At 42.1% G+C, this 20,574-nt stretch overlaps 1 protein-coding gene across 1 annotated transcript; it reads left to right on the forward strand.

The window, feature by feature from the left end:
• The first annotated feature begins 593 nt into the window (after window positions 1–593).
• On the forward strand, window positions 594–18,644 carry RPN10 (regulatory particle non-ATPase 10). Its single transcript, XM_087382968.1, has 10 exons — window positions 594–759; window positions 851–964; window positions 1,063–1,168; window positions 1,250–1,364; window positions 1,506–1,715; window positions 1,819–2,143; window positions 2,320–2,452; window positions 17,757–17,863; window positions 17,973–18,041; window positions 18,141–18,644. The coding sequence occupies exons 1-10, from the start codon at window positions 748–750 to the stop codon at window positions 18,183–18,185; spliced, it is 1,236 nt and encodes a 411-aa protein (XP_087239094.1). The 5' UTR covers window positions 594–747; the 3' UTR covers window positions 18,186–18,644.
• The last annotated feature ends 1,930 nt before the right edge of the window (window positions 18,645–20,574 follow it).

The raw sequence follows: 20,574 nt of genomic DNA on the forward strand, positions 1-20,574 counted from the left end.
AGCAAGGCAAAAGCGAATTTCGTGTAAGCTGAACATAAGGACAATTCGAGAGTATGGAATTCAAATAGAAAGGTATGACATGGACCCCTCCTGTCAAGGAGAAATCATCACTCAACAAGTTGAATAGAATTCATCAGGCTTGCCCGGAAGAATAGCAGCGGTGGACAGCCAATCACCTGTTTGCATGCGTCCAAAAATAAACTAAACTACCCCTCGAACGCGGCCACCCGGCCAACCACAATTAGAAGGTTTATCATCTTTGGCCAACGAAAATGATTACTATAGCCTGTCCCTTGCGCAGGCCAAAAATCAAAATGCTAATTTCTAAAACATGTATTTTTCTCATCTCCAACTAGAACCTCCAATTAGACCTTCCCATGAGGGAAACCCAATTACAAATGGAATTTCGAGTCTTAACCCACGAACCATTAGACCATCCCATGAGCAAAGGCCAATTACAAATGGAATTTCGCTTCTTAACCGAAGAACCATTAATAATAAGGCCATGCCAGGGTAGGCCAAACAAAAACTAATTAAATGGTTTTTGCGTGGATGGTGGGGGGGAGTTTTATAATAAGAGGCCTTTCCTAGAACTAGAATGGTGGCATTTTTGTTTGTTGGTCTTTGTAAGTATCAACAGACTTTGCTTTATACAAACTATTAAGACTCACATTCACTTGTTGCTTGGAAGACAAGCAGTCCCTTCCCTTCCTCAAGCCCCTGCAGATCGATCGCTTTCTCTCAGCCATGGTGCTTGAGGTAAGAATCATTGGCAAGCTTACCTTCGATCACCATCCCTATGCACCTTCAGGCTTTGTTTTCATCTCCTCTTTTGATTTCATCCTTCCAGGCTACCATGATTTGTGTCGACAACTCCGAATGGATGCGCAACGGTGATTACGCCCCCAACCGCTTCCAATCGCAAGCTGATGCCGTCAATCTTATTTGTGGAGCGAAGACTCAGGTATTCGGATCCATGAGAACATTTTAGGTTTTCGATAGTAACAATAGGATTCAAAGGGAATGAGTTGCGCACGTCCATAACAGTTGCGTTTATTTCAGTCAAATCCTGAGAATACGGTCGGTGTCCTCACAATGGCGGGCAAGGGCGTGCGCGTTCTTGTAACCCCAACGAGTGATCTGGGCAAAATTCTTGCTTGCATGCACGGTATTTACATCTTATATCAACCTCTTTGATGCAAATTTTTTGTCAGAACAAACCGAGTAGGCTGAAACTTCTGTTTACCAGGCGTGGAAGTTGCCGGTGATGCAAATCTCACAGCTGCCGTGCAAGTGGCCCAATTGGCCCTGAAACACAGGCAAAACAAGCAACAACGTCAAAGAATCATCTTGTTTGCTGGAAGGTAAATTAGTCTCTTGATAGATGGTAGATTGATGCAAGGTTTCCATAATGGATCTTCATGTGGTGATTGATGTATTTGGGCGTTTCCTGGCATGAATGTAGGACTACTTTGAACTTTCATTCGTTTTTGTCCCTGCTGCAGCCCAGTTCCTTATGACAAGAAAGTGCTAGAGACGATTGGGAAGAAGTTGAAGAAGAACAATGTTTCCTTAGACATTGTGGATTTTGGAGAAGAGGATGATGGGAAGTCTGAAAAACTGGAGGCTCTTCTGTCTGCTGTTACTAGCGATGACAATAGCCATCTTGTGCATGTTCCAGCCGGTCTTCGTGTTCTTTCGGATGTCTTGATCTCGTAAGCTGCACTGAAGTGTCTGCTTTACATGCTACTTGCTTGATCTTTTCGTTAATTCTTTTCTTGCTGCGTCTGGGTAGATCTAATCAAGATCTGGATGCAGTTCTCCCATTTTCACGGGTGATGGAGAAGCGGGTAGTGGTTTTGCTGCCTCTGCTGCCGCAGGGGCAGCTGCGGCAGCTGCTGCTGCAGCTGGCGGTGCAGGTGGATTTGAGTTTGGAGTGGATCCCAATCTGGATCCAGAGCTAGCCCTTGCCCTTCGCGTTTCCATGGAAGAAGAACGGGCTAGACAAGAAGCAGCTGCTAAGAGGGCCGAGGAGGCTTCTGCAAAAGCTTCTCAAGAAGTACAATCTAGAAGTGTTACTGATGTCACAATGACTGAAGCAATTGGCACCAGTGCAGGAGCAGAGAAGGGACCGGATGCTATGGTAATGGCTAATGGATCTTTTCGAAAGTTCATGAAATTGAGATTATGAGATTTCCATGCTATCGACAGTATTTTCACTTGGTTTTCGTAGTCACTTGGCATACTTTAAATATAGAGAGGGGTTTGAATTGAAGCTCCCGGTTGTTATAGTTGTAGGTGACTTTGTGATGATGGCAGGATGATGAAAACTCTTTGCTAGAGCAGGCCCTTGCCATGTCTATGTCAGAGGGAGGGGCAGCTTCTACAAATGCCCCTTCTGGAGACGCAACCATGGCTGAAACCACTGGAGAGGATCAAGACCTAGCTTTTGGTGAGTATTAAAATGGGTGCCCCTATTTTTATTGTCATGATGGTAGAGTTTTACTTATGTGAATCTTGGTGAATGATATGTGTGTGAATGTTAATTTCAGTTTTAACTTAAAATTTGAAGTTTATTATGTTAATCAGTAGAAATTATGCTTTGACAATTGCACAATTATTCTTCGTGTACTTCGACTAACTAAGTAATGGATATATTGCCCATTACGGCAAGTCTTGCAGGTAGGTTTTAGAGAGAGAATAGACACTCGCACCTCATGTAGGCTAATCCTTGGTTTATTTCTTTATTACAATGATGCAAGGCTCCAATTACAATATTAATACAGATCTCTAGGCAAAACCAAAAGATCTAGACAGTCCTAACACACATACATCCAATGAATATCTCGTGATATTGAGTTCAAAACATAAGAACCAGACACTAGTAATATCTGGAGATGTCTAGATGTCTCAAAAGCTCCATGTAGAAGCTATTCAATGCACGATCTACCTCTTAGAATTTAACACAAATTCTCTCTTAGTATCAATAACCCTAGCTATGCTAGTTTATTCTTCCCCCCCCCCCAAAAAGAAAATAACTTTCTATGAATGCATGAAGAACCAACCATACAATTTAGTGAAATAAAGAGAAAGCCGGCTATCGAAAGAAAAGAACCAGCTTGTTTGCAGAGAACCCAACTCATGGCGCAAGGAATTTGTGGAACAAGCTAACAACGAGGGTGGAGGAACATACATTCAATGAAAGCCTCGGTCTCTAAAAACAACCTCAGACAACATCCCAAGCCTCGTAGAAATGCTTCCGCCTTGCAAAAGTTGCTTTAGGTACTTGAAGTCCCATGGTGCATGGCGACGAGGGTAGCTGGGGGAAACTAATGGCCTCCCATCATAAAACTGCAGCAGGCAAACAAAAGGTTCCAAGCATTGATACTGGACACTGTCCCCCATAGTTCTTTGGGGATTGGTGCGGGCAGGAAGAGGTGTTGCCTATACCTTGAAGACCCGTCATGTGTTTTTCGAGGGACATGCCTTAGACTCGGCCTTCATTATACGATGACACTCTGTGAAGTCGTGCTCTCTCCATGATGCTCCCTTCACTCCTATTAGAGCTGCTAGCATTGCAACTTGGCATATTTGAAGGGCCAGATGGGAGATTCTGGCTAGCATTGCAGCTTGGCATATTTGGAGGACCAGATGTACAACTGATACTATACACACACTGATGGCCATCTGGGCGAGCATGCAGGGATGCTCCAGAGCAGCTACAGACAGGAGAGAGACTTTTTTCAGAGTTTGGAGAGGATCTCCGAGTCTTCTTCAGGGTTGAGGTGGCATTTTCAGCCTCCATCTTGGATTTTTGTTAGCTCCTTTTGAGCTGGTTTTTTCTCATGCTTGACATGATGTACTCCCGCATTAGAGCTTCCTCCTGCAGCTTTCATTCATACTTAATGAAGTAATCTTTTTGGATCCTATTGAATCTCCCAAAGGCCGGCCCCAAAGACTACAACGCGTACCCTCGTGTCTTGTCGATATTGGAATTGGGTCATTGGTCCGGTCCTTGCCCAAGCGGCCCACTATCTTGGTTCTCTGCCACTCGAGTGCCTCCTCAACCCTTGGGTCCCCCGCCTTGGCATGAAGAAATCCTCCAAGCCCCACTTTGTAGAATTTGCAACGATAGGAGTTGAGGGAGTGCTGCAAAAGCTGGTTCATGAGGGGTACCCCGGTCCTAGAGAGCTAACTATACCCAACTGGGCGGGCCAAGGCTTTGTGAGTCCATCCCACCAAGGCTTTGGGAAATCTTCACCATCTGTGTGCCTGCTCCCCTTAGATGAGAGTGCCTAAAGTCGTGCCTCTACCTCTACGAGAAGGTGGAGCCATGCTTCGAAAGAACTGGCCAGGCCGCTATCCCATTGTGTCCACCCGATGTGCAACAAGACTGCTCCTAACTAACAGTAAACACTACTAAGTTTATTAGAATTGGCAGGAGAGTTAAGTAGTGTAGTACCTTATGTTTAGGAAAAGGGTAGGAGAGGAAGATCATGGGCTGGATCTTCAACAGGGACTTGTCAGGGGCTGCACAAGGATTGGAGGAAGTCAATCCTTTTTAGAATTCATCTGAGTATTGAACTCTTGCTGTATATTCTATTTCAGTAATGAAGTACAAGTCATGAATGTATTGCCAAGTACAACTAGAGCCCTTATATAGGTATGGCCCAGGGTAGTACAAAGCAGTATTGCTTATGGGATTACCTCCTTGGATGCCACGTGGCAACTTATGGTATCCCCTAAAAAAGGAAGAAAACACTTACAAGCCAATAAAGGCCTTTCTACTAACTTTTAGCCTAAGTAAAAAGTAACCCTCTGTTACAATCCTCCCTCCTCAAATAGAAATTTGTCCTCAAATTTGAAAAGGCTGTAACCTGGACATACAATGCTCCTTGTAAACCTGAACAGCTTAATTCTGGTCATATCAGCTGAACAATGAAGTTTCTCAGTCAAATACCTCCCTGTAGGCATGCTGATCTGTAAATGGATCATATAATATTCCCAAGAAATCAAGCAATCGGGTGGAAGAGCTATGCTGTCCAATATAAGAGATCTGATCATATAATCCAGTGAGAGACATGCTGATCTGAGAAAGGATAGTGAATGCTGGCTGCAGCATGTCCATATATGCTATATAGCAAGAGAAAATCAAATCTGCTCATAAAGACTCAATTTTGGCCATAGAATTCAGCTAAGCAATTGAGGGTACTGCTCCACAATTGTAGATGGCTGCCAAGAAGACTCCTCATCAGGTAGACCTCTCCATTTGATAAGATATTCCATGTAGGACTTGTTCCTCAACACATGATCTCTAAATCCAAGGATCTTCTCAGGTATATACTCAATTTGGCCCTCTTCATCCATAGGAGGTAGCTCTTCCATAACTTGCTCCTTAGGCCCCAAATACTTCTTGAGCAGTGATACATGGAATACTTTGTGTATCCTAGAGGATGGTGGGAGCTCCAACTCATAAGCCACTTCCCCAACTTTCCTCAAAACCTTGTAAGGTCCATAATACCTATGAGCAAGTTTAACATTGGTATTACCTTTCAAAGAAGCATGCCTAGACTTATGTAATCTGAGAAATACATAATTCCCTTCTTCAAAATGAAGATCTCTCCTATGCTCATCAGCATAATCCTTCATCCTTGCTTGGGCCCTTACCATATTATCTTTATATTGCTGTAATAGAGCAGTCATGTGAGCCAAATCATCCTTGGCTTGCTGGCTTGTCAATGCTTGATCAATAATGGTTGATGGGACATGAGCTTTACAGCCAAACATGGCTTCAAGAGGGCTCATACCAATTGAAGTATGCTTGGTGGTATTATAACAAAATTCAGCTAGATGCAACCACTGATCCCACGATGCTTGGGTCTCAAAGCAAAAATGCCTTAGATACTCTTCCAACCAGCGGTTAACCCTCTCTGTTTGCCCTTCAGTTTGAGGGTGATCTGCTGTACTTGGGGTAAGAAGTGTTACCATAGAACTGAAAAGCTCTTGCCCCATGAACTTAGCATCACGATCACTCACAATCTCCTGAGGAAGTCCATGTAATTTGAACACATTCTCCATGAATTGCTTAGCCACCTTGGAAGCTGTAAATTGGGTCTTAGTAGGAATGAAGTGGGCAGCTTTAGTAAGTCTATCAACAACCACAAAGATGCTGTTCCAACCCATAGAGGTCACTGGTAGACCTGTAATAAAGTCCATGCTGATATGTGTCCATTTACCTTGAGGTATAGGTAGAGGTTGTAGTAGACCAGCTGGCCTCAAATTCAACTCCCTTTTTTGTTGACAGGGCTTACAGCTTTGAACATAAGCAAGAACATCCTCCAAAGCCCCTTCCAGTAAAAACTCTGTTTTACCTTATCATATGTCTTGTTGAGGCCTATATGCCCAGCCATAGGAGATGAGTGAAATTCCTGCAACATTAGCAGCTTATAGGAGGAATTTTCAGTAAGAAATATTCTATCATTATACCACAAGAGCCCATTGTGCAACTTGAAATTGGGATATTGCTGACAGTCAGGATCTTGCAAGTCTTGGAACATAGCAGCTGCTTGAGGATCATTGAGATACTCTTCTTGAATGCCATGGATCCAATCTTTATAAACCTCAGTAATAGATGATAAAGTCTTGTTTTACCTTATCATATGTCTTGTTGAGGCCTATATGCCCAGCCATAGGAGATGAGTGAAATTCCTGCAACATTAGCAGCTTATAGGAGGAATTTTCAGTAAGAAATATTCTATCATTATACCACAAGAGCCCATTGTGCAACTTGAAATTGGGATATTGCTGACAGTCAGGATCTTGCAAGTCTTGGAACATAGCAGCTGCTTGAGGATCATTGAGATACTCTTCTTGAATGCCATGGATCCAATCTTTATAAACCTCAGTAATAGATGATAAAGTACAAGCCCATATCCTGGAAAGAGAATCTGCCACAATATTTTCTTTGCCCATGTTGTAATCTATGTCAAAGTCATAGTTTTGCACAATGGATAGCCATCTCCTTTGCTTGGGTGATAGAGAAGACTGAGAGAAAATATCTGAGAGTCTTATGATCAGTCTTGACCTTGAAATGGCTGCCATAAATGTAGTGGTGCCACTTTTTGATTGCATGAAGTATTGCCAACATCTCTTGGTCATAAATGTGGAAACTTGACTCCTTGTCATCCAATTTCCAACTTTCAAAGGCAATAACTCCATTACTCTGCTTTAGGACAGCTCCAATGCCCCTTCCACTAGCATCAGCCTCAATTATAAAAGGTTGAGAGAAATCAGGACATACCAAGATAGGCGCTGAAGTTAATGCCTCCTTTAATGCTTCAAAGCTCTTATTGGCACTGTCAGACCATTGGAAAGCATTCTTTTTGAGAAGATCAGTGAGAGGAGCTGCCAATTTGGCAAAATGCCTTATAAACCTTCTATAAAATGATGCTAGACCAAGGAACCCTCTCAGCTGGGTGATATTCTGAGGTATAGGCCAATCCTTTACACACTTTACCTTGCTGGGATCCACCTTAATGCCACTACTGCTGACAATATGGCCCAAATATTCCACTTCTTCAGCCATGAAAGTGCATTTACTTGATTTGGCATACAACTGGTGTGTCCTCAATACTTCCAATACTTGCTGGACATGCAATAAATGCTCTTCTTTCGTTTTGCTGTAGATCAATATATCATCAAAGAATACCAACACAAATTTATAGAGGAAAGGTTGCAATACCTTGTTCATTAGGGCCTGGAAAGTTGCAGGTGCATTGGTTAGGCCAAATGCCATCACTTTGAATTGATAAAGCCCACGTTCTGTCCTGAAGGAAGTTTTATGTTCATCTCCTTCCTTCATCCTTATTTGATGATAGCCCGACCTTAAGTCAATCTTTGTGAAATACTTTGCCCCTCTAAGCTCATATAGTAGATCATCAATTCTAGGGATAGGAAACCTATTCTTAACTGTCATTTTGTTCAAATCCCTGTAATCAATACACATTCTAAATGAGCCATCCTTCTTCTTAACCAATAACACAGGAGAGGCAAAGGGTGACTGACTGTGTAATAAATTCCTTGTCAAGGAGTTCCTTTATTTGCCTTGCCACCTCTTCCCTTTCAGCTCTAGAAAGTCTGTATGGAGCTTTGTTGATTGGCTTAGATCCTGGCTCCAACACAATTGCATGATCCACATCTCTCATGGGAGGGAGATGGTTGGGAAGATCAGCAAATACATCAGAGTATTGCTGTAATAGGGACTGCATGTCTTTATCCTCCACCAACAACCCATTACCCTCTTGAGACTTGGTCAACTGAATAGCATAGAATTTACAAACACTTTTGGGGTCTCTGGCCATTCTTCTTGAAGACATTAAGGACAATTTAGGAGATTGGTGACCCATTTAAGTGATGTGCTTACCTTCATGCATAAACTTCATATACAGTCTGTTAAGGTCCATAGAGAATTCTCCCAAGGTTCTCAACCATTCACATCCAAGGACAATGTCAATAGGTCCCATTTCCAAGACAAATAGATCTCCATGAAAAGTATAGTCTTGAGAAAGTTGCACTTGAGCAGCCTGACAATACTACTTACTGTGGGAATGCTGACCATTAGCCTCCTCAACTTTGATCCCATGATCCAAAGGTGGATGGGCATAACCTCACCGTTTGAAGTGTCTTTGCATTAATGAAGTTATGAGTGCTCCCATTGTCAACCAAAATGTGGACTGGTCTATTAGTGATTGTTCCTTTTAACCTAAGGGTTTGCGAGCCCTTGCAACCCATAAAAACATCAGGAGATATGCTGTACACAACTGATTGTGTATCCCAATACACTTCATCATCATCAACAGCATCATTTCCATCAGAATTTCTGATCTCATCCTCATAACCTTCAACAACTTCAATGTTCCATTGTCTAGATCTATTTGAGCACCTTGGTAAACTATCATCCATAAGCATGGTGTCAAACATGGATAACCCACTTGGATCAAAGGAAAAGGTGGTCCCCTTTTTGGAACTATGATCCTCATCATCATCAAGGCCTTCATTCACACAGTTCTGATATTCATGAAATTCAGATTCTGCTATAGAAGTATTAGGAGATAAATCCTCATCAATCTCTAGAATCAAGCTCAACTTTACTCATGTTTTTGCTTTGCACACATTCCTATGTTTAGGGGTTCACTTCTCACCACAAAGGTAGCACAAATTCTTCTTCTTCCTGTCATCAATAATTGCTTAACCAACTTGTTTCTTTTATCACTCAGATCATCCTTTGGAGTGGGTTTAAAGGATGACTTTACATCTGTAGCCTTGTAAGCCTTAGGTTGTCCCATGCCACTGCCTTACACTGTGGGGAACCTAGAAATAAAAGAAGTTGTAGCAGGTGCAGGAAGTTTGCTTTCATCATTGGAAACTCCTTTGACCATAGGTTTAGTTCCAAAGTGACCAATACCCAAAGTCTTCTCCTTCCCATTGTATTTGGGTTCATAAAGCTCTGCCAACTGCATGGCCTCTTTAAGAGAATTGGGCTTTTGAGCTGCAACATCTGAAGCAATACTAGGGTGCAGACCATGGATGAACTTGAGCATTCTAACTCTTTCATCAATACCATGAACAAACAAAGCCAATTTTCAAAACTGTTTGATATGAATTTTCACAGATCCTTGCTGAGTAAGATCATACCACTTACAAATAGCATTTCAGCCTTGAATTCATCCCAAGCATTAAAAGTTAACCCTTCTTGCTGTAGATGCCTCCACCAAGAGTGGGAATCTTCCAAATGAACAACAACAAATTTGATTTTACCTTGATCACCCTTTGGATATAGAAGGAAGTAGTCATCCATCTTGCTGAGCCATTCCTCCAATTCCTCAGGAGAGGTAGAATCACCTTTGAATTTAGGAAGTATAATCTTGTCTTTCATATCTTTGTCTTGATGAACAGGTCCTTTTGGTTCAATGGATTGAACTGTTTGTATATATTGCTGGAATGTCATTGCTGCCCTAAGGTTTGCTGGTAGCAACTTATATTCATGGAATTTTTGACACAACTCTTCAGCCGCTGAACTGTTATTATTAGGAGTCTTACCATGTGCTGAATCCTTATCCATATGACCTGTAACTCCACTAGAGTGATAGGTCCTTCAGGTAGAAGCCATAAAACCAACCGGTTGAGTTACATGTATAGGATGATCATCATCATCATCAGAACCTGAGTCTCCATCAATTTGGTTATCCACAGGTCTCTTCCCATCATAAATTTGGCTTCTCTTAAACTGGTCTAACCTTTTATTAAAAGTGGCAGACATGTTCTCCATCGTTTGGTGAATCTTTTGATTATTGGTCTTAATCTCATTAGTTAGCTCCTTGAATATTTGTAGCATTGGGTCCATACAACTCTTTATGATCAGCTCTTGGTTAAGGGATGTTTGTACTTGAGGAGTTGCTGCAAATCCCCTTGAACATTGCCAACATGAGGATCATTGGGTTCAAAAACTACAGTCTGATCATCAATTGCTTCCTTCTCTTAGATGGAATCAAGGATACCCTTTGTTTGCTTACTAGCTTGACCCGTAGACCTCTTTACAAGCATCTTTAATGACTCAAATCAAGAGTAAATGCACTGTCTTAAGCCCTAATCAAGAATAGCTCAATTTCCAAGGAGTAGCAGATTGTTGCAATCCTTTTGCACACGGTGTAAACCAATCTGTATAGAGACCTATGTAGGGCTAAGCTATAGATAGAAGTGCCGTTCGATAATATACTACTGCACCAAATTGCCAGTGAACAGTTAAGTCACTGTCCACGTCGCTGAACTCCAGTGTAATCCTTCTTCATTTGACACGAAGCTTTGTGGAGTGGTTCCAGCATTTAGAACGACACCTCAGCAACAGCCACGAATAATTTTGAAGATATATGTAGACATATTGTTTACTAGGCAATCTTGGCTCTAATGTTCCTCATGCCATCCGAACCTGCCCTCAAGAAATTGTACATAAGGTGCCCGAGCTGCAAACCCTGTGAGATCACCAGCAAGAGGCTATGTACCAAGTGGTAGCCAGGAGGACTTGATGGGCCACTAGGGCCCTGCCTGTAGAGAGAGTTTGGCCGAGCCCTAGTACAAGAGCTTGTGGCAATTCGCTGCTCTGCTGGTATGTCGATGCTCGCCTGGCAGCCAAGCTACCTCGCTGTCTGCCCGCGTGGAAGTGCTCCACCGAGGTTTGGGTGAATTCGGGGGAACTTAGCTGGAGAAGAAAGATTCCCCCCCGTAGATGGTGACGTATGTATGTGGTCACCCTATAATGTCAAGCTCGCTTGGATCCAATCACAAAGCTGGCTCTTTGTGCTCGTGAGGCCAATAATGCGGCCCACTAGTGCTTTGTCATTGAGGGACTGAACTATTGCTTTCAATTGCTGCTTGTCTTATGAGGAAAGAAGAACCTGGATGGCTGCGGGAGGCGAGGGAGCTGTCATGAGAGCAGCTCACCAACCGGAATGTGAACCCCAAGAAAACAAACCAAAGAACTCCTCTCGCTAGCTGAGGATGGAAAGAAGCGGAGGAGAGCTGAGGGTGCAGCCCAAAAAGAGATGAAAGTTGGGAGCTGCGAAACAGCAGCAGCCCAAAAAGACCCCAACAGGCGACTAGAGCAGAAAAAAGCGGCTCGAAAGTCTCAGATGAAGTCCCCAGATCCAGGGAGTAGTCTTCAATGGGAAGCTGCCACAAGGACAAGGGGAAATGGCCCTGTGCACAAGAGAAACTGGGGCGGGGGGAGCTACAGCACACCACCAAGGGCTGGCAAGCGGCGGCAGCAAAGGGCAAAAGGCAGTAGAGGTTGGGTGGAACTGGCAGGGGTGGGAAAAGGCAGAGCAGTTGCGTGAGAAGGGGCGACAAACTTAACACTCTGCCTAGTCTAGCCAAACTGGTTAAAGCCTGGCTGAAAGAGCTGACATCATGACTGGATTTAGTAAAGATAATCCCCAGTCCGTGGGGACCAGTGAGATGGGCACCCGTGGCTTAATTTCCCCATTGCTGTTAGCCAACATTGCTCTCTTACGGCTCTCCATAAGATGGAGACAGATCTTTTCGTTAAGAAAGTAGTCACCGAAAGTACACCTCAGAGAAAAGAACCAAGTTCGAGACTAATTAGATATGCCGACCACTCCGTTGTACTCCACAAATCTGGGGAGGTCACAGAACAGGCTCGCGGGGAATGGTGAAAGCCCATGGGACTGAAATTGCACCCGGAAAATACCCGGGGGGAAAGAGCATTGAGGGTGTGGAGATGAAATGGAAAAGGCGAGGCTGAAGGGATGAGGAGTGAGGGGAGGGGGAGGTTGGCGGCAAAAGGGGGAGGAGGGAGCTACCCGGCGGGGGGGGGGGGGGGGGGGGGGGGCTCGAGCAAATCAGCTGCTAGTTTACTCTCAAATCCAGCCTAGTTAGGACTCCTAGAACTCTGAACAAGTTAGATACATGTAGGTCTCTAGCTGCACATGCAGGCGAAAAATGCTGTCTAGAACTGGAGAGAACATCACGTGCTCAAATCGCAATTAGTAACAGGCTGTTTGCAATGGCCTCTAGGCATTCCTACAGCATGGAATCTGGCAAACAGCAAGTTGCGGCTAATAGGAACAGGGATTTGAGAGCAATCGCTGGCTAGAAGTAGAGAAAGCTTGAAAGCATGTAGAATTTGCAAGCAGGTGAGGCCAGGATGTGCCAGCGCTGAGCAGTAGGAGGGCATGACATATACTGCTGAGAAAATTGCAATCAAGCAGGAAGGGCATATGCTACTGCGATTTGAGGTCCAGCCCACAATCAAGAAAATTCTGTGCAAGGTCTAGGGATGTCTAGAAGAGGTCTTGAGACTTGGTAAGATCACAATCAAGGTCGGAGTCTCTTGGAACATTAATAGGTCTTAGGCAAAAGAGCAACAGGCTGATGGCACTTGTGTGGAGCAGGAAGAAGCTAGAAGTAGAAATCACAATTTGTAACTTTAATATTTACTTAATCATTATATGCCAAAATATCTAATTGATTAGTTTGATTCTTAATTATCTTTTCAATTTTTTTGCTCCTTGACCCTTCTACCCATGCACACAATTGATTACACATGTAGGCCTAGGCTTGGTAGGCCACATCTTGACCTAGACAACTCAAAAATTACTTAAACTAAAACTATTGGCTAGATTTGAGTGTGCTCTAACTATGAACTGATGATGATCTGTGCACTGGATTTGCTATAGAACATAAATTGGCCGGTGTGTGAAGGCTTGTAAGAATGACTCCCACGTGGTGAGTAAACACGTGCACATTAACAAACAAAATAAATGGAAATAATATCCATGAATAAGCCATAAATGTAATCCAAGAATGTGTAGGTATGCTACAAAATATTTGATTTAATAATATGAAAATAGTTGGAGACTGATTTACAACCAAGGTCATAGAAGGGTCTGGGGCATGCCTCTTACCGTTAGAGGTGTTTGGGAACGCCTCTTAGCTGTAAGAGGCATCCATTTCTGTAAAAGTTTTAACAAATTTCAAATTTTGTATTTTAGTTTTCTAAGATTAACTATTTCCTATTTGGCTCATGCTTGATCAATGTTGGTAACCAGTTATTAATATGATGTTTATTGACTCATTATTTCCTTTCCTATGAGTACATGTACATGTCTTGTGAACCTATGATGGTTTTAAATTCTACCCTTCTTCCCTGTGAAAATATAAAAAATATTTAAAAAATATATAACGCCTCTTAAGCCACTAAAATTTTAAGTCTTTAGAGTCTTGTACCTTACGCGCCTCTTATGTCATGCCTTTTACCACTACAACCAAGGTATCAAACATTGGGCCCAGAGTGAGTGAACAGACAAATGGACTAAACGTACTAAGTTTGCAATTGTGTAACTTAAAGACTGTGTAGCATGGATGAGAAACAAGACGGAGGAAGCTTCATTTAGAGCCCTTATAGATTGAGCAACCAAGGGATTTTGTACACGCCTCCTCTTAATAACTGAGTATGAATACCGAATTCTTTGCCATGGAAGGCTCCTTTGGTTGTTGCAGTCTAATGGATCATTCTCCGACGAACTCATCATACAAGGTCTATCTTAACCATTTTCAAGGTCCTCCTAACTATATTGAAGAAATGCAACCTCCTCCTTTCATGAAGTTGCAGACATTATAGTATTTGAATCAAATGCCAATCAAAATCAAGTAGCCACCGAGTGGACTGTATTTGATGTCGTGGTAATCTTGTGTGTCTATGATGCACTGAATTCCTGCCCTCCCTTGGCTTACTGCAAAAGCTGATTCAGGTGAAGTGTTGCATAGTTAATGAGTAACAAGGGGAGATGTCATCTTTGGACAACTTTGCATTGGCCTACATTGAAGTGGTAGATGGTCTATCTTGAAAGACTGCAATCTCTCTGATGGATGTCTTCTGTGAGATTACAGCTCCTTCTGGCTCGTGTGTTACCTAAGATTGAGACAAACCATAGTCTGTAAATCAATCTTCAGAAGAGATTGTCTGTGGAATCATATTGTCTGTCTCTATCACGATTTGATAATCAACATAAAAATGAGCACAATCTCATTCCGTTCCTCCCAAAGATAGCGGTTGGCGGCTAAAGGAAATTGAACAACCCCGATTTTCTAAAATGCTTATGAGCCTTAAAACCTGGAGGCTATCACACACACCTCCTTCTTGAGCTCTCCCTTCAGGAAGGCAAAGTTAATGTCTGATTGAAGTATTGGCCATTGGTGTGCATAGCTAAGGCAAGCCCTATTGTCATGGTCATCATCCTCAATATGGAATCTTTCTTGGTAGTCAAATCCTTCTGCCTTGTGGTTCTTTTTCCATTACTGTGGCTTGTAAATGTCCAAAGGACCATTTAGACTTGTACTTGACTTTGAAGTCTCACTTGGGTGCAATGACTTTGCATGGAGTTGGCATAGACATGAGATTTTCAGTCTTGTTGTGGAGTATGGATTTCATTGCTATCCTCATGGCTAGCTCTCTTGTGAGTTCCCCTCTGCTTTCTCAAATGTCTATGGTTGCTGAATTGTCATTTAGGGTATAATCAACCCAGCTGGCTAAGGGCTTAGTGAAGTCTTCTGGATCTTCTGGGAGTATTTGCAGGTGTCTTAGTGCCATCAACTGATCTACCAGACTTTTCCCAAGTCATGTACCATTAGGAGAGTCGTCCCTTATTGGATGGAGTGGTTGCTTCTCATGTTGCAAGGGCTCTACGTCCTGGTATAATCAACCCAGCTGGCTAAGGGCTTAGTGAAGTCTTCTGGATCTTCTGGGAGTATTTGCAGGTGTCTTAGTGCCATCAACTGATCTACCAGACTTTTCCCAAGTCATGTACCATTAGGAGAGTCATCCCTTATTGGATGGAGTGGTTGCTTCTCATGTTGCAAGGGCTCTACGTCCTGGTCTTCTCTCTGTGAGTGCTGGTGTGTCTCTTTGGGATATAAATTCGTTTTTCCTCTCATTTTCCTAGAACACATCTCTGGTGATGATAATCTTTTTGGTGGAGTGTTGGTACCCTTTTGACTTGACAATGTACCCTATTAAGATGCCCTTCTTGCTTTTTGCAGTGGACTTTGTCTTGTACTCCTTTAGAACTTGCACAAAGCATTCAGAACTCAAAACTAGCAACTGTTTTACAAGAACTTTTCCCTAAGTAGGCTTTTCCCTTTGAGCCTTTGTCATACCCCACACCCTGGGATTGTACAGTTTCCGTTTAGAAAGTATCTTGAAGTTCTTGGCCCTTCAGCATTGACGCCACCATCTCTCCAATTAGATCGGTTTGTCCTTATGCAACTTTAATTTATTCAGCGTGTAAGCTGTGATTAGTGATAGTGATCCTCGAGATTTGCAATGACTCTTTCACCTGAGACACACTAAGTAAATGGCTGTCACAATACCAACCTCAATGTGAACATCCTTCAGGATCAGTTCACATTTGCCATCAACATCAAACTGCCTCATTATATATACCTTCATAAGACTAGAATGTATCCAATCCTACAAATTAATTTTTTTATAAAACAAGCAGAAGAACAACGGAACGAATCACACTTCGTTGATAAAATTCACCCCCTTAATGAAACTAAAGTCTTGACTTCTTTTCAGTTTCAATTTCCACCATGGCCAGCCACAAATTGAAGCTACATAATAGAACCAAGTAGATGCATAAATTCTGGGTTTTTATTTGTTTGAGCAACGTGCGTTGACTCGTTAGGAAGTTGCTCATTTTCCTGTGTAGAACTGAAGATGGTAAAGACTTTTAAGTTGCCGTCTAGAACTGGTCGGTTCTACGCGGACTTTACCATCTTCTGCAAGCTTCTCAACATAAAAACCCAGAATTTATGGTCATCAACAGTCAGTTTTAAATAAAAATTTAAAGGTCAGTTATGTGGGGTCTTATATGAGACCTTCCAAGCCAAGTTAAATTTCTTCATCTCGAGTCAGATGGTTACATGGAGAACACAATCAACTTGCTTATGATGTACTGAAGTGCTGTGCCAGTGAATTACAAGTTAAAACTGTCTTTGGCAGTTTTCATTCCCAGCCAGAGGGTGAGACAGAGAATACAAGCAACTTGCTTTTGATGTACTGCAGTGCTATGTCAGTGATTCACAAGCTGGTTGCTGCAGTTCCATTGGTGCATAGGAATTGGAATCCGGTGAAATTTATCAGAGGATGGTGTACAAAACAATTTTTGGGAAGTCGAATTGGCACCACAAACTACGTCTACAAGCAGACAGGAGCTGTGAGCAGGTAACATGGGGTAGGAGAGCCAAATTAGAAGCCTTTTACCAAATGCAGTTCAACAAGTATTGCAAATTTTTTTATAACAATTATGTGGACAGTGCTACCATCCAGGGACAGTTGATGAGGCCACAGACAGAGAGAGTAATTATACTTGCAATCGGTCTCATTTCAGATAGGAAGTTTTGTGGAATCATAATGAAAAAAGTAAAGGAAGCATTTTCTGTTGTGATGGTTTGGCTGAATTCTAGCACCTTCTTGCTCTGTATTGTCATGATGACTTACCCCTTGGAATGATTTGTTTATAAGTTCATAAAAGTAGAGCTTCTTAGCTGGTAGCGCATGGTCAACTACAGGATACTGTCATCAGCAAAGTAGCAGTAAGATAAAATTTAAAATTTGAGTTTTTTTAAGAGCAGTTCAGTATTTTGGGAGTAAAGTATATTGAATCAATATGGTCAGGTAAGAATGCAGGAGTAAAGTATATTGAATCAATACGGTCAGGTAAGCATTGGGTTTGCCCAAGAGACTCCACGGGTCTTTAGAAACCCAGTATAGCTGCTTATGCTTGGGCACTGATGACGACATGAGTGTTGCTTTGCTTGCTAAGTATGTCTTCCTTTTGTTTTTCTTAAAAGTTTTTGTTTACCTCTTTTTTCTTCTCTTTCATATTCTCTTTTCTTTTCTGTGTAGATTTTTGATCTTTAGAACAACAAAAAATCTAAATTTGTATGATTGGACTTATTCTAGTCTTACAAAGGTATATAAAAGAATGCAGGAGCTGCTCAGCTGAGCTTAAGCTCAGAACTAATAATGCACGAAGGTTGTATCTGGAGGTACCTAGATCTTCTAGACAAAATGGATACTTGTGTATTGAGCTGTCATTCTTCTCACCCTCTCTAGATTGCACTTGTTTAGTGTTAGAAGCAAGCAGGATTTCCTAATGTTTTGTGCATCGTTCATGCAGCTTTACAGATATCCATGCAGGAGGCCAGTGCTGCATCGGGTGGAATTTCATCTGAGATGAATAGAGTTCTGGCTGATCAAAGTTTTGTCTCATCAATCCTGTCTTCGGTAATGAAACATCCAAGCCAGTAGGCATTGTATTGCGAGTGTTTTGTTTTTTAATCCCTTTCTTGGTTAGCGAATCCAGTGAGGTGTTTTAAATTGTCGTCTTCTGCAGCTTCCTGGAGTTGATCCAAATGATCCGTCTGTACGTGATGTGCTTGCCTCTTTGCAGTCCGAGGAAGATGTAAGCATTGTTCTTCTGCCTTGTGTTTTGCAATGTGATCTGTTTTTGTTTTTTTGAAGGAGTTCTTGCTACTGATTGGATTCAATTTCTTCATTGTAGGAACGTAAAAAGGCTGAAAGAAAAGACAAGGAAGCAGATTCATGACTGCTATTAGAAGAGAACAAGATTGAAAAGTTCGAGTGGGGTTTGTCATGGATCTTTTGCAATTTAAGATTGATCTATTGGCTGGTTAAAAGGGCAACGTCTGTCCGTTGGTATCTTATACATGCCTTGCTGACATCCCACTTTATGAGTTTGTTAATTAGTGGTATACTCACTCTGGTTAATTCAACTGTCATTTACTTTTCTTAGAACAAACAGTTGGACCACTTAAAAGAACAGGTTTGTGTGTCTGTCAGAAATACATGTTGGAGTCTCCAGCTGTGTCTGTTTTGATCAATAAGCCTGAATTGGTTTTCAAATAGGTACTTGTATTTTAGGAATCAAATGTGTCCAGGCAAGAAGTTTGAAACAGTGTATGCGAGGGATGGGGGAGGGTTTTGATTACCTTTGATTTAGCACTCTTCAATTAAGACTAGATATAGAATTATCAGAACTTTCCAGCTAGCCATGATTTTGGTTCTTTTCCATAGGGCCTTAGCCCTTGAACTACCGTTCCATCTCACAAATGTATCCAAGGAGCTTATGAAACCTCTAATTTCTTGAATGTATCCAAGGAGTTAACGTTGCGTTGCAATTGTTAGTTTACCAAGGCTCGATTCTTAGCCCGCGTGCTCTCTCTCTCTCTCTCTCTCTCTCTCTCTCTCTCTCTCTCTCTCTCTCTGTGCCCCCACGATGCTCATCTACATATTGGCTAATTCCATGAATTGAGTTTGAACATTATCATGTTCATTCACATTAGCATCACATTAGCAAGGTGTCTTGGCTTGCGTTGCTTCATGCTTTAGCTGAGTGGCAAAGGATAGCACAAAGGTGTAGTAACTAAAACACCTTGCACTTTTCTAAGAAGCATCGAGCATAGAAGGCACGTGGTACAATGTGGCAGCCCTCCTCATATGGATGAAGAGTATGGGTGCCACATGACTCCATTCTATTGTTCCAACGTAGATGGCTTTGTGTTGTCACACATGCATGTAAAACACCAATTAGAGATTTGTATATTGGATCCATGCATGTGTTAATCTATTATGATTGAGCACAGTATGTTAGTGCCGCATAGGAGAGGGTTCTTTAACTTTTGCTTTAGGTCATTAGGGGCTTCTCCCTCAAACCTCACCTTCTCTTAGGATTTTTTTACATGGTACATTGCTATTCTATTGTATCTTTAGATTGTGCACTTTTTAGCTAGTGATTGATGTTCATACCAATAATTCATTTTTGTGCATGCAATTGGCTCTACATGTGTTTAGTATAGTCTAGTTTGGTCTCCTTGCTTCCTTACATGGTATTCGAGCACATTGCTAGATCCCTTGAGGATCCTTGTAGGACTTGAGTGGGGACCAATCATTTGCAACAAATGCATAGAGGAGTAGCTTGTAATCCATTACTCATGTAGGAGATTAGATTTGTGAGAACATATGCAAGGAAACTATAAATCCATGGATTAGCTAGTAGAAAGGGTTTTTGAGTGTTGAAATTTGCTTTAAAAAATTAGATGAAGAGAATTTAGAGGCAACAACACATGGTAATGAGTGGGAGGACTATGCAATACAAGCAAAGAGCAACCTACAAAAAGGGTGGATGATAGTAGTCGTCGACTCACTTGTTCCATGCCTATTGTGCAACAATTTTGGGGAAGATTAGCATGAGCTACAACCAAGTGCAAGTGTTCGCACAAGGATTTTGGGAGCAAGATTGGCATGAGAATTGTAGCTTGCAACAAGTGGAGCTCTAATTGTAGGTGTAGCATGCCCATTTGAGGCATGCTCTCCACATTAATAAATAGATATCTTGGGAAAGACCTACACTTGCCTTAGAGGTTAAAAATAAAAAAGGAGCTTCAAAAGTGTACAAACGTATGCAACAAACTTTGTTGAGGGAAGGTACCACAACGAGCCTCGTCTGTGGCATCTCTATTATACGTGAACAATTGGATTCCGTTTGAAACAAAGGTAGGAACCAACAGGTCCATCTAGTTGTCCCCCTCACAATCTAGGCGATATTATAAGGTACTAAGCATCTAGGGCCTATTTCAAATTGTTCATCCTCTAGCAACATCTGCAACCTTGATCCTTAGAACCCCAACTAGTCCATCCCAAAAGTTTTAGAACTACTCGTAGTTGCCTCTAGAACCAAGCTCTCATTGAGCTCCACTCAAGTTCAAGTCTTGAGCCCACTATGGCTACTTGTAATCCCCCCTGATCTTTTGGCTTTTTTATCACAAACACAATCTTCAATCAAGTCATGTTCACCATTATGCCCTTGAATTCTTTGCATATCCTCACTGTCACCTACATTTGTCGGCAGTACAGATCTTGGAAGGACTATAGATGCACCATTAGACATCTTCGAAAGGTGAGGAGGGGTTTGCTAG

The sequence above is a fragment of the Dipteris shenzhenensis genome, chromosome 12 (genome assembly GCF_047967505.1).
Source record: "Dipteris shenzhenensis isolate YYH24624 ecotype China chromosome 12, Dip_SZ_1.0, whole genome shotgun sequence".
In the NCBI taxonomy this organism is placed as follows: Eukaryota; Viridiplantae; Streptophyta; class Polypodiopsida; order Gleicheniales; family Dipteridaceae; genus Dipteris; species Dipteris shenzhenensis.